The 15,358-nt window shown below is 36.5% G+C and overlaps 1 protein-coding gene across 18 annotated transcripts in view; it reads left to right on the plus strand.

Annotated features, from left to right (window-relative positions):
* The window catches only part of ARHGEF10 (Rho guanine nucleotide exchange factor 10), a 108,159-nt gene extending 94,335 nt beyond the window's left edge, over positions 1 to 13,824 (plus strand). For all 18 annotated transcript variants that reach the window (XM_086876016.1, XM_086876019.1, XM_086876007.1 and 15 more), the window contains 3 exons: positions 1,298 to 1,472; positions 7,864 to 7,986; positions 9,925 to 13,824. In XM_086876016.1, coding sequence (XP_086732142.1) covers positions 1,298 to 1,472; positions 7,864 to 7,986; positions 9,925 to 10,439 — 813 coding nt within the window. In that variant the 3' untranslated portion in view covers positions 10,440 to 13,824. The remainder of the gene's footprint in view (positions 1 to 1,297; positions 1,473 to 7,863; positions 7,987 to 9,924) is intronic.
* Positions 13,825 to 15,358: the final 1,534 nt, after the last annotated feature.

Here is a 15,358-nt window from a genome sequence, read left to right on the forward strand (position 1 = left end):
AATCATAATTTATGCAGTAATAAAGTATGAAAAGAAAAACACATAATAACGAAAGTTATGCTTTGTGAAATTCTACCTTTTTATTCTTTGTCTCTGATCTTAGCCTGTTAGTTGTATTTTGATGGAAAATTTGGAAAATATATCTATAACCCTATTATATTTAGATGTTAATGAAAAAAAAAATACCAAAATGTAACTCTTAATTGTAATGCCTAGAAAATTTAAGTGTATTTCACTACAAGGAAGTAGGAGATACTTCTGCATTTTGTCTGCAAATGTCATAAAGAGTATATAATACATTAAGTGAATATTAGAGCACTTATTACTTCCATACCCCTCAGTGAGAGATTTTTATCCAAGGAACAGTTTGCCATTTATTTAGCTAAGTAAGTTTTGTGTTTATCATACTGGCTTTCTGATAATAGCTGGCACAACAATCAAAGACTGTGTTCAGCCTCAGAGACAGTCTTCTTACAAGACAAAACTGAGAGGAAAAAAATCCCTCCTTGTTAATGATTAAGAAACTTTACTACAGCTTTATCTCACATGTTAATAGATACATACAGAGAGAGGCTTCTGCCTTCCTGGAACCAGGCTGTAACTGGCACTAGATCAAGGAAAAAGGTCTATCTTCAAAGTGCTGTGTTACTTACATTTAGAAAGAGGATTTTAGCTTCTATAATGAGAAGCATCAATTCTTTGAAGGACAGGAAAACAAGCGTCAAAAACAAAACTGCAGAATTAAGGCTCGCATTGTTACGTGTGTAATTGAGCAAATAACAGTGTGTTTATATTCTTAAAAACTCTACCTTCTAAGTATGACTTTTTATAACATTCTATTATTCTTGTTATGAAAAGACCCCCTGTCAGAACAAACTATTTTTTTTATTGTTGAAATAGAAGTTCTGCTGTAGATGAAAGTACAGCTGTGGTAGTTTTCCCAAAGGAGTATAAAGAAATACAAAATCCTTTTAAGTCTGAATTGTTTTGGGCTTGCCAGCTCCTATCATACAAAATTTTTAAAAAAGGGAAAATCTGAGTTATTCTGTCATTAGGTGGAACCTTGTATCAAAAGCTGAGAATCTTTCCATACTGATGATGATATATTTCCCAAAAAAGTTCTAGGGAAATTAACACATCATATGCAGCTATTAGAACATATCCTAAGCAAGGCAGAGGAAGCTTTGTCCTTGTCAAAGAGGATGAAGATACAGTGCCTACACTGAAAGGCTGGTAAGAAAGGTTGACTGATATCCTTGACTTGCATCTCCCCACAGAGCCCCTGTTTTTCTTGCAGAACCAGTTTGAAGCCCATCAAGAGGAAGGGATGGTGATCTCTCATATGGCTGTGGCTGGAGTGGGAGTCTGGATTGCCTTCACATCTGGATCTACTCTTCGACTGTTCCACACGGAGACACTGAAACACCTCCAGGATGTTAACATAGCCACACCTGTTCACAATATGTTGCCAGGTAGCTGAATAGCATCATATGGTAACATTTTTTTTTTTTAATCACTGTTGTTCTCTAGTGCTGTAGATTGGACCAGAATCAGAAGGTTCATCTTGGACTTTGAGTCTGATGTGTTTCCTGACTATTTGTTTTAGTAAGTCATAGTCCATCTGCTGCCCAGGTGAACAATGTGCACTGAGCTGGTTGAGTAGCCTCTTCTCCTTAGAGGTTATCAATGTAAATAGATAAGCAGGTGCATTCTTCTATTTGGTCATATTTTTTGTGTGACCATGAAATAGTTGGACAGTGTAATCTGTCATGAAAATGTGTTTACTTTACAGAGATTAGCATTTGCTTTGGAACCTTAGAATCAAGTGCATGATGAAATAATTTTGCCTAGCATCTGGACCAAAAAAACCCTTGCTTAATTTTCGTTACATCAGTAGATCCAGAGAATTCAGCTGAACCACTCCCATGCTACCATTTTGGAGTTTGTTCAGTGTTTTTCTGACTGGAGCTCTATTTTGCTGAATTAAATGGTTAGACTTAAATCTATCCTGTGGTTGTTAGGATAAAATTTTAAAACTTAAAGATTTTTACGTGCTTTAAGACAGAAGCTGTTCAATAGGCAGTTGAAATGGCTTGTATCTGTTTAGCACATGAGTGACAAGGACCTTAGCATCAGCAAGCACATCAGGTGGGAGCTGGGGCAGTGCTGGGAGTAGAGACAGGAAAGTGGTACTGGCATGGTTGAGCATGAGGTATCCATGAGTGGACAACCATTCTTTCTGTCTCTTTCTCTTTGTAGACTGGAATAGACCAAGCTTCTGCAGTTTTTATGGGCAATGTGTGTGCCAGCTTTATTGCTTAGCTCTTCTAGCTGAAGTCAGTACTTCCCACACAAAGATTTTTCTTATATTCTCACAGGAGTTAGGTATAAAACTTGCATCAAAAATGTTTCACTTTTTTAGTCTCTGTCTTGCCATATTTTCTTTCAGATGACATTAGCTTTGCAATAAAATTCCATTATAAATTATGTCTGTCATGTTCTAGACAGGGTGCTTTTTACATGTGGTGTTGGACTGTAGCTCTAGCACTGAACAGCAAATCACCTCTCTTTGATAATTTGATTGAATTCATCAGAACTGTGCAAAGAAATCAAGATCAGTTGTAAAAAGATTAACTTTTAGTATGTTCTGCTGTTCATGGTGGGGGGAAAAAGGGAAGTAAGACCTCCCTTATACATACTTTTCTGCATATAAAAATATTCAAAAATTTAGCTTTGTGTTCATTTCCATGGCAATAAAACTGCTGATATAACATACAATTATTTTTGTAAAAGAATTTTACCTAATTATAGCTCCTTGGTGTCATTCTTACCCATTTTAGTTCTTTTTTTTTTTTTTTTCCTTAATGCCTTCACAGAAAGCACACTAGTGAATGAAATGGAAGTTTATTTTGGGAGTAGGACTTCATTACAGCAAATGTTCAAAGGGAGACTCCTTTCTAAAAATGAACTGAATTTCAGTTATTTAGCAGGAGCTCTCAGGCCTCTTTATATGATCTCAAAAATCCTGCAACAACAAAAGCTAAAAGACAGAGTAGTAGGAGTTTACATAATAAAGCAGCAGTAAGGATTAAAGCAGCAGTTTCAGAACTAAAAGGAGCTAAAGAGTAAATCAAGTTCTATAGTATATACTGAGATAAAAAACCAACAAAGTGAAACTGAATTACAGCATGGTGAAATAGCTGTGTATTTACAATATATGCATTTGCCTTCATAGGAGATTTTTATGACATTTAATTTTAGAGGAAACAGCTCTGTTAGCTTTCTGAAATTCAACAGAAGTTCCTTAATATGCAGAAGTAACAGATAAGTAAAAATTCAAGAGGTGTTGAAATGAAAGAAGAAATTGGTGTAAAAGTATTGCTAAGAGTCTTAAGAAGATAGATTAAAAAAGGAAAGATCTTTGTATAACATTGAAGAAGCTGGACTTCTTTTCCCAGGATTTTAGTAGTAACAATATGTAATAGTGGCCCAGTAGGCTAAATAGAGGTGTCACCTCTGTCTTCCCTTAAAGTGATGTAAATATGAAGAATGTTGCTTCATTAAGTTAATGAATTTTTTTTGTTGTCATACAGTACAAGTAAAAGAAAAACACTGTCGCTGTTAGGAATGGTTACTGTGAGTTACGGTACTGTACTTAAAGGATAACTACAGTAACTAAGCTGAGTAGGAGGGTCTCATAACCATAATAATGAGTTCTCATAGTATTAAATTTCCCCAGTTTTGTTCTTAGGAGAAGACAGTTTTAAATCTCAAAGCTCTCCATCTTGTAAAGGACAGAATCACAGGGGAGTGAAATGGCAAAGAAGGCAATTGTCCTTATGATGTGATGAAGTTTAGTAATGCAAAATACGGACTATGTCTGGCAGATTCTTTTAGCTGCTGGAGGTAATTTTAAATCTGTGGCAGTCCACTTCTGAGTACTGGAGATTGAAGGGCTCCCACTTTCTTGAGCTGTGGAAAGTTTGTGTTAGGAATTCAAGACTGGAAATGAAACCAGGGTCACAGAGGTGACTGTGGGATAGACATTTAGTCTAGACTGGTCTGCACTACATTTATTTAGTATATCATCAGAAATATTTTTAATAATATATAACAAGATTGTGTTCTGTAATGAAAGACCAAATGCCATGTGAGAAAGGAAAAGAATGGTTGAGAGGAAGAACATAATAGATCCAGCTAGTAGTTTATTTCACTATCTAGTTCACTGTGGATTCACAGTACAGCTGGATTGCTTTTAAGGATCCCAAGCTCAGCTCTGTTATCTTAACAGAGGGCATACTGAGCAGCAGAGAAATCTGTTAACATTTGAAGACAAATACACATTTCACTAGTGCAACATAGGTTTGTAGAGCAAGTTTATGCTTAAATGTTTTTGATGCATAGCTGAAGGATCAACAAAGCAGTTTTGCACCAGCCTTTGTCACAGGTCACACCAAAAAAATCATACTGTACATGAACAGACCACTTGTTTTTTCATAGTCACAGTCAGTATTTTATTAAAGGACATCCTTAAACATGTTTTTGCTCTCAGCTCTAAAAGAATTTGCCCTTTTAAAGAGACTATGGTAATTACTGTGACCTTAATACTTCATTGCTCATATGGATGATGACAGGTTACCTGTTTAACAAAGAGATGATTTCTGCTTAACTTGATGTATTCTGTTTATATCCATATATCCTCTAATGACATGTGTGTTTCCTGGAAACAGATGGTAAAAGCAAAGAAAATAAAGTGTCATTTCCTCTCTATGGAAAACCAACCCTACTATGAGGCTTTACAGCTTGCTTTTTTCCCACCCTGCCAGGTGCCAGACTATGAAATGCAGTTGCTTTATGATCACTGCTGGAAAATGATAAAAAGATGAGAAAACTTTAGGTTAGCCCAGCAGTTTTGTACAGTGGGCTGTTTTTTTACATTGTAAGAGCAGCGTGGCCATGTGAGAGGATATGCAGCAATGTCCTTGCACCTATTTTGGGCTGAATTCAGATCCATGAGGATTTATCCAGCTCTGATGGTTGTTGTAATGGAAACCTGAGAAGGATGAACACAGAGCAGACAATATGCTTAATTATTTGCTTTGGTTCTTGTAAAGTCAAGACCTTGGTTAGATTATTGTACAATTTTTCCCTCATTGGAACAGTGTGAGCTAAAAGATGCTATTTAAAGATGAGTATTTTATTTGCTTTGGAATATATGTTTAACATTTTCCCTTCTCAACTTGTTAATTTGTCTACTTATTGCATAATACATTCTGGATAATTGGATTGACTATTTTTCTCTGAATTTGAAATATATCAAAACAAAAACCCAGAAAATAACAAAGTATGATTTCAAACCTTGGCTAGCAGATAAATTAATATTTTAAGTTAGTATTTTTAATCTCTCTCTCTCTATATATATGTTTTTAGTTGTTTTATGTTATTTCAAAGCATCTTCTCAGATACAGATGTTTTGTGCTTTTCCAAGATTTCACGGCAAGCAATTTTTGTTTTGACCTCACTGTAGCTGTTTCATGCTTTAGGTTGTACTCAGTTTTTAAGATTCTAAGTTGCTGGGTGATAATTTGGTTGTTTACTTATGGAAACAGTAAAGCATACTTGCCAGGTAAAAATTACTACCTAAAAGTTGCTTCAGGTTTGGAGCAGGAAATCATTAATATAATGTTATCTTTTAAATGCTTCAAAAGCATTAAAGATCCATTGTTTAAAAAGGGGAGCATATTGCTTCTACAGGGGATTGAGAGGCAACTGTGCATTTGGAACTTTTGATAACCTTAAAAGTTAAAAAATTGTTCTCAAGTATTTCTGTAGTTTATAAAACAAGCTCTAAGTTGAGCTCACCTTAGCTTGCACTTGCTGTGGCACAAATGGTGGGAGAGGACTCACATGTCATATATAATTTGAGCAAGCCTGAGCTCTAAATCATAGAATTCAAATACTGATTTTTGAAAATTCCAGACACAGAGGTGTTGGGACTTCTTTTGTGCTGAAGGAGTGCCTTTGTGTGCTTTGTTTTGGAAACTAAATTAATCCCAGTAATATCACAAAAAAGCCAAAACAAAACAAAGAAAAACCTAACAACAAACCCATTGAAAAGGCAAACTTCAAAAGATTTATAATTTGTGTACAACATAGACCATCCTTGCTTATTTAGCTGGGGAGGGATGATGCACCCTACCACCATAAACACCTGCAGATCATGAAACTCAATGCAGGAGTCTTTGAAGGTCTGCACAACTAGATGGAGCCTTTTAAACTTACTTGTCCTTGTTATACCTGACCAGGATAACATAATCATTGTGCCTTTAGGGTGTTTCAGGATGTGCTTTTAGATAGACAAACCTTGGATTCCAGATCTGATCTTTTATGAACTTCTCAAAATACACCACTGCTGGGTTAATATTATGGTTTTGTAAAGTTCTGTGAGGAAAGACTTGAACTGTGGTCTGCCTTCTGTTTTCCAGTCAAGTGCTTTGAGTGACTGTCAAGCTGCTCCTTCCCTGCTTCCACATTGAGCCTGCAGTTCATATATTCTTGGATGTAAATTAGCTCAGCTTCAAGGGACAAGAAAGAAAATGCATTCATTTGTGAAACACCATAATTAAGATCCTTCTCCAAAGTGTTGAACATGAGGGTTTATTCAAGTTAAATCAAACATGGAATTAAGATTTTCTACCTGCTAATGGAGTGATTCACAGCTAGAGAGCTGTGATGAAGATGGAATGACTGCTCTCTTACATGTAGAGTTAATAATAAATCTGAGAATGTGTATGTTTTGAACCTGAAACTCTTCAAGCTTTGAGCAGAGTTTAAATGCTCCTCCCCATAAACTTGGGCAAAAGTTTGGGCAACTCATAGTTCCCACTTCTGAAACTTGTCAAGGCCATTTTGAAAATCCATCCAAACTGAATCAAACATATTTTACTCAACATTACATGCAAAAAAATTACTTTGTTTTCATTGGAAAAATAGCAATTCTGTAAATAGTGTTGTAGAAAACTATAGAATCATAATTTTGATTGGAACTTAATCTGGAGGTGGTCTTGTTCATCCTTCATCAAGAAAGCCTGATTAGACTGTTTGTTCAAGGTCTTGTCCAGTCAAATTTTTAATACTTTGGGATGGGATGGAGATCCCATAACCTCTCTGAGCAACCCACTGCAGTTTTTGACCACTTTTATTGTGATGCAGTTTTTCCCTGTGTAGAATACAATTTTCTCATGCTCTAAATATGAGCATGCTGTGTCTTATTGTATCACTGTGCACATGTGGATAGAGTCTGACTGTCTTCTGTGCATCCTTCCATCAGGTATGTGCAGACAGCACTTCCTTTGGTATCTCCAGTCTCCTGATCATCTTGGTTGCTTTCCATTAGACTTCTTCCAATATGCCAATGCCATAGTTGTATGCGAGGACCCAAAGCTAGACAGGTGGACTCAGCAGTTCTGATAGAGTTTCACAGATGAAAAATTAGGAGAAAAAAGTAACTGTGAGCAGGCTTGAGTCTTTAGTGTGTTACTGAGTATTGTGAAATGCCTTTCAGTTTTATTTTTTGGAATATATAAACATAGCCTATTCATAAAAGCATGTTTGTAGAGACAGTCTGTGTCTACCTTTAGATGCTGTGGTTCAGAGATTTGGGGCAGAATGTTTCAGATGTTCAATAATATTTAAATTTTCATGTATGTAAACTGTAATTCCATAATCCAGCAAAATATTTGCCTTTGCAATGAGCGCTTTGTGGAATTGAGATGCTACAGGTGATTGTGTTTGCCTGAAGTTGCTTTGATCAAAGCAAAGGTCATCACTGTTCAGTAACGGAGCACTTGCTAAACTCCACAGGGCAGCAGCGTGTCTCTGTGACCAGCCTCCTGGTGTGCCATGGGTTATTGCTGGTTGGAACAAACCTGGGCATAATCGTAGCGTTACCAGTGCCACGCTTGCAGGGGATTCCCAAAGTAACTGGTGAGTGAAATTTCTCAAACAGATCAAGTACTGAAGATATCCCGTCTCTTTTGCCATAACTTAAGTGAACCTGCCAAATTAAATGTATTGTTTAGATAATAGAGCTGTGTGATGAAATTATACTTGCTCTTTCCAAGTTTTACAATATTATCCAGATACTTGTCTTGTCTTGTCCTAGTTGTTTGAGAGGGGACAACTGTTTTTAAGAGATAATTTAAGAGGCATTAATCCTGTCAGAATACAGCCAAATATATGGGAATGAAAAGAGAATGCAGACAGTTTTTTACCAGATTTAGGGAAAATAGATGCATTAGGTTTAGAGACACAGATACTGAAAAATGAGCATGTTGTCTAACTGGTTATTGAATAAATTGGTTGTGTTCCTTTTTCCCCCAAACTGGAGACTTGGAAGATCAATGAGAGTATATATTTCATTTTTTTAACAGTGATAGAGGTTTTTTGCAATCTGGAGAGATGTATTTGTGAGTTACTTTCATATTATCCCATTTGAAATACAAACATACAAATGCTGCTGCATCACTATACAAATGTTTAAGCTACTAGCAGAAGCAAGGTCATAAAGTGTGTTTAATAGGGGCTTTTCCCCAGTGTTTTGGATTCAGAATTCTGCTCAAGCTTCTGTGTTGCAGAGGGAAGCTGGCATATTTTATGAGGCAAGCCGTTTGCAGCTTCCTCCAGGGGGAAAAAAAAAAAGATTATGTAACTTCACAAAATGAAAATGAAATCCTCTGTGTTCAGCAAAATACGCAGCAATAATCTGGTATGACACAGGATAAATGCTTTGTAAAAATCTGGAACCTATCTTAGGTGAAAATAAATGCAATTACAAGAATATGCATAGCTGCAGAATCAAAAAATCTCTCATTCTTCCATTTTCTGTTTTTATTATTTTGGTTTATGTCATATATTCTTGCATTTGTCTGGGATTAAGAGTTGTCAGATTTCTCAAATCTAGCAACATTACATTTAGAGACGTGTTTTTATAGTCTTTGAGACATGCATTTTGAATTTTAAAATCGTAGCTTGTCCCCATTAAGTTTCCAATAGTGATAATTCATCTTTATATGATTATACTTCTGTAAAAACAGAATATGTTTTCTTGTAACATGAAATGCATTTGGGAGTTAGGGATGGATGTAGTGATTTGTAAGGTGTGTGGGCTTTTCCCCTTGCTAGCCGAGCTCTTTTTCATATTGTAGCTTACTTGGTAGTATGCAATTTTTTTTCTCCCTTTTTTTGCTGTAAAAGGCACATCTATTGATATTGTTATAGCTTCTCAATTTGACCATGTGCAATTTGTTTTTCATACATTCTGATGATTTGCACTGTGTAAATCTTCCTTGTACCACCAATATCCCACTGATTAAATACTTTAAAAAAGAAAAAAGAAAAAAATATTTTTCAGTCAATTCCTTATGAATCTGTAATGGTAACTAGACAACCAGAAAGATGAGTTTTAGTTCCTGTTGTACAGTTTGGATGGGTCTGTTGCAATGAAACAGATGTTCTTATGTTGTTTGGAGAGGTGCAGAGGTAGAACAGGATTGATTTGGGGTACACAAAATATGTGGGGATTACTGGAGAAAACTCAGCGTTACGTTTGTGTTGATGCCAGCTAAAACGTCAGCAGTATTTATGTGCTCATGCTGTAGTGAGAACAGAGCACAAAAATGCTTCAGGTAAAGTTCATATGCCCTATTTCATCTGATTTATTAATCCTAAAACACTTATGGTAGGACATTATTTATGTACTTATTTTTTTCTGTAAACAGTGTCCACACAAGGCGAAAGACTGGATGCATATAATAGGGCTTTAAGCGTTATGCTATTCTGAGCAAATTTCATGAACTAATTATGGTAGAACACTGTGGTCTGAAAAATAATGTTCGTTAATTGTGTCTTTTCTTTTGGCTCCAGGAAGAGGAATGGTGTCATACCATGCACACAATAGTCCAGTCAAGTTTCTTGTAACAGCTACATCTATAAACAAGAAGAACAGAAACAAACTGAGGAACAGCCTCCCTCTTGGCTCAGAACCTAAGGATGATGATCAAAAGAACATTCTGCACAGTGAAAGACCAGGCTCTTCCCTTAGTAACACCCAGGACACTGCAGTTTGGCTGGGGGATTCAGTTGGGTCCATTGCACAAAGAAGTGACTTGTCATCATCTTCTGGATCCCTTACTTTGTCTCATGGATCAAGCTCCCTAGAACACAGACCAGAGGACAGTAACATTTATGAGCTTTTGAAGGATCAGAATATCTCATTTAAAAGTAAAAGACAAAAATCTAAGAAAATGAAAGCAAGTTCAGTTTTAGTAATTTCTGGTGGCCAAGGACACAGAAGAGTGAACAAGAAAACCAAGCAGCAGCGACAAGATGAACTAGTGTCTTCAGTGATGGTCTGGCAAATCCCGCTATTAAATATCTAACTGAACTAAATAAGATCCAAGATTGTTTTTGCTGTTAAAAAAAAGTGAGATATCCATTTGTGGCTAATGCCAGCTTGGGATCCAAGCAGATAGACTTTATACACCTGGGAGCAATTTCAGTAGGCTTGGATCACAGGATTAAGGGTGCATGACAGTCCTCAAATACTTAGAACATTCTGCACTCTTGAGTATTGGAAAATGTTTAGCTATTGGTGCTGTCTTTGATACTTAGGGAAAAAAAAAAAAGGAATTGTTAGGGACTTTTAAATGGTTTTAGAATCTCTTACCTTATTTATACTCAGATTTATAAATATCTTAATTATGTTAATTAAATTCTATAGCACTTAGGAAGGCAAGAAAGACATGCCTTGTCTCAGCTGGTTTCTGCTTACATAAATCAGTTGTTCCTACTTTTTCCAAAGTGACATATTGCATGGATCAGTAGATTTTAACAAATTAGCAAATATTTTTAAATAATAAGTAGTCTAATGTGAGCTAATATTAATTTGGAAAGAATTATAATAGTTTAAAACTCCATTTCACAAACCAGAGTTTGGCTGGAACGAAACTGTCTAAATTAATTAATCAGTATTTGTTTATTTCAACATAGAACATAGATTTTCTTAAATACTAATTTCTAATGCTCAGTATTATTAGAAATGTTGCCGTACAAAAAGCACGTTAATTTTCTTAGTAGGTGCAATGTGTATGTGACTTGGTTTTGTTATACAGAAAGTTGCAAGGATGCAGTGGCTTCAGGCAGATAGAAAATACAGATGCAGGACACCTGTGCATTATAGAGCTGCTAACACATCTTCCCTTTGGAACTCAATATCAAAGCTAAACAGGGACTGTAACATTTCTAAGGAGGCATGCACATCCAGTAAATTAATAAAGAAGTTATTAATTGGGAAGAAATATACTAATATAGGAATATCTATAGGAAGTGCAGGTAATCACTGTAAGTCCTACATTAGCTGAGTTGTGCTCTGTCCCCAGGCAAGCATCTATCAAGTAATGTCACGGTGCAACACCAGAGATAATGGTCATACCTGAGTGATGAGCACTTCTTTTCACCCAGTTTCAGCAAAGCACAGTCCTGTAAATGGATACTGGGAAAGTGGGGTGCACAGCTTCAGTCCCTCAGATGGGCAAGCTGTCGCTTTGGTACTGTTAAAAAGATTAATTCTAAGTAGGGACCTAATCAATATTTTATTTGTGACTTGATGTCTTTCCAAAGGAAACTTTTAATTTGGGGTTTGAACTGAAATTGCCTGTTGCACTAATCTCTGCACATGTGAAATACAAGACAAAGGCTTCAGTTCATAAAGACATTGCCAGAAATGGTGAGGAGATACCAACTGTCAAAATCTGTTTAATGCAGATAACTTGTTGAATAGTCACTGGAAGCATTCTTTTCCCTTGTCAGTAGACTGAAATACAGAGAAAATAGAATGATTAAGTTTCATTTTTTTTAAGACCTCTAATAGTATCCATTAGTTCAGTAATATGCCATTTAATTATATCTGAAGTAGAATGTTTGCCAGATATATGCATTGACTAGAACCAAATAAAACCTGGCTACTTTGGTACCATTATTATCCAACTAAGAGGGTGACTTGCCCTGAAATTGTTTTTGCTACTTCTAGTTGATTCCACTATGTTTTGTTTTGATCTGTCTAGTTTAAATCACTATCAACCATAATGGCAGTGTTTCCCAGCATGTGCCATTTCAAGGCAAACGGTACTAGAGACTGAGGTATTTTGCTGGATATAGCAGTAGGGCTGGGGTTTGTAAAATGTTGCTGAAATTTATATTCTTAATTTTGCAGATGATTTGTGTATGTCTAAAATTTTCAGTCTTGTCTATTTTAAAAAGCAAACCTCTATCAAGGAGACCCCAAAATCAGTGTGTATGTAGGCTGACTGAGCAAGTTGGACAGAACACTGGACTAACATCAGGTCTTCCCTGATGCCTGATGCCAGTGAGTGGGACAGAGGGAATGCTGATGAAGGCAGTCTTTGCCTGCTAAGTGGCACCAAAATAGGAATTTCAAAATCAAGTATGCATCCTGATTTCAGAGGCTTTGCCCACATTCTCCATTGAGCCATTAATAGCATGGATTTCAATGAGTCACAAAGGATACTTGTTACAGATAGGATTGTAGGCTTAGGATCTTCATTACTGTTTTATGTTCTTTTTCCATGTCTTTTTCTGTATGTCTTGCAAATTCAGTTGAGTATTGTCAGTGTTGGCATAGGCTTAGTGTTGGCTTAAGTTTTGGTAGGGAAAAAAAGAAATAAAGAAAAAAGCAGAGTGCCTCTAAGCCAGGCATCTGGCAACATTTTCCCCAGTTTTCTTCTTCTCCCTGACCTACTACCTAGGTTCCCCCTGGCTTGAGAAATCAAGGCCAGTTTCATTTTCTACACTCTTCCATAGCTATGGCCCTGGGAGCTGCTCTTTGCCCACTGTGTGGAACAACTACATTGTGCAGTTTAATGTATGTATACTGGAAAACAAATTAAAAGATTCTTCTGTGTATAAAGCATCTATAATCTAGTATCCCTTGGCTACACTGCAGCAAAAAGACCACAGGTTTTATTTCACATGCTCCTTGGGCATGGTGTTCCATGTCCCTGCGTTCAGGACTGGAGAATCACATCTACTCCCTGATGGATCTTGATCACTAGGAGCAGTAAGTAGAGTCCACCACACACTCAACTGGCAGTCAATGCATGGTGTTATCACAGGATCCTCTAGCAGTAATTCTTAAGAGTTATAAAGAGACATTTATTCTGTCAGCTGAAACATAATTTTCTTCAGTTCTATCAAAAGAACAGTAAAAACATGGTAAAAATCTGCTCTTCTGAAAGACACTGGAGTTTTGCCACTGACTTCTGTAAGAAAAGAATGGGTCCCTCATTCTTTTCCTGTTTTGAAAATACCTATCTATTTATCTAAGCTGTAAAGCAAAAGAGAAGCTGTATGTCTGTCTTTAAAAAAACACATTGTCATGAACTAGATTTTAGTAACTAACTGAGCACAAGGTGCAATGTTTCTTTTTGACTGCAACTTACTGGTATTACGTTACTATGAAAACAGGCAGGAACCAAAGTTTCTCTTACAGCTGGCAAATAGTCCTTATAGCTGTTATAGACTGTGCTGCTCAGAGGCTGGATTTTGCTTTCTGATACTGCTTTTCTAGACTAATAGAAGTTATGAAAATAGGAAAAAAGGGGAGCAAATGTAACCACTACACTATATTCTATATATGTTTTCTAACACATAGTAGTGTCTTTTGTAACATGAGCCATAAAACTTGTGTATTTATGTTCAAAGTATAAATTGAGAAAAATGTCAAATAAAAAATATGATAAAACTTAACTTCAGAAGAACATCTTGGGTTGTCATTTTAACCAGAAGGCTAGAATTTGGGTCATGCGTTAATGAATAATATATATATTAATAGACTCATGCAAGAGAAAATAGGATATGTGGTTAGGATGACAAAGATGAATTTTTGTTTTATATTTCTACAATTTAAACATCACCAAATGCAGTTTCTGAAAAATATGCAGTCATTTATTATAAGGTTTGATTACTGCATCAATGGACCCAAATAGTGTCTAAGCAGTAGAATTTCTACTATGCTGTGTGGAGTAAGCATCAGCACTTTGGCAGCATGCATGCTGCATAAAAATGAGAAGCATTAATTTTGAAAATGAGTATTGCAGAGCAAAGGCTTTAAGAGAGGAAATTAATTTTCAGTTGCTAACAGGCAATTCTTTCTAATTAATCTGCCCTAATGGATACATACATAATCCCATGATTGTGTTTAAATACAGAGACTTGTATTTATCAGACTCAGCAATAGTATTTTCGAGTGTACCTGTGCTAGTGTAAACAAGAGGAGTTACTAAGAATTCTTTGGTTGCTAGGAAAGCCTGCCTTTTTGCTCCTGGCTGTATATCACATCTCTTTAATACATGGTTCTGAAAAACATCAAATCATATGAGCGTAGGATACCTGTGCACACCTGGAAGATAGATTCTGTCCCAAGGGGAATTTATAGTTCATTATTTATGGTGACAATCTGAGGGCTAAAATTGCTTACTGCCTCTTTGAGAGAGGTCTGAATATTGAGAAGGGTTTCCTGAACTGTTCAGTGCTTAAATTTCACCATTCCTCTCTCTTCTATCCTATTTAATTTTCTAGCTGCATATAGACAATTTTTTTTTTTTTGTAAAATGCATTTGCAGGTGAGAAATATCAGTCATTTGAAAGGTGCAGCTGTAATGGAGGGTTCTGCATGAGTTAGTCTGTATTGCAATGAGTGACACCATGGAGCTGATAACAGTATTTTTAGATTGCTTTACATAGCTTCATAGTAATAATACTTCACATAATAATAGTCCTGTTAAGAAGGCAGATTAGTATCTGTAGCTAGGAAGAAAATAAGTTGAAAAGCATTTGCCTGACTTGAAGCTACATGATGAGTCTGTAAAAGCACACAGATTAAAGCCATTGCTGCTCTCTAAGCCCATGATTAGTCCTTTAAACAATCTCCTTGCAGGTGTCCTGTACATGTGGTGGTGGAAAATGTCTCTGTGAGTAAACTGGTCAGGACTAGGGTGACAACTGGAGCACTGAGCTGTGATCACAGGTAGTGGTTGGCTGGCTGGGGTTGGGCCTGGCCTGGGCTGCTCCCGTCAGACAGCACTGGCAAGGTCACGTACATGCTGTATTTCAGGGACTGATTAACTACACGGATGTAAATTGTGTAGTGCCATTTGCACAATAGGCTTTCTGCCTCTAGTTTCTTGATACTGATGCAGCCTTGCATGTATCCATACAACCTTCAAACTATGGGATGGTCGCCTAACAGTCTGCAACTTGGGAGCTGTCAGGAGATGGAAAT

This window comes from Cyanistes caeruleus, chromosome 2 (genome assembly GCF_971803275.1).
Source record: "Cyanistes caeruleus chromosome 2, bCyaCae1.hap1.1, whole genome shotgun sequence".
NCBI classification, from domain to species: Eukaryota; Metazoa; Chordata; class Aves; order Passeriformes; family Paridae; genus Cyanistes; species Cyanistes caeruleus.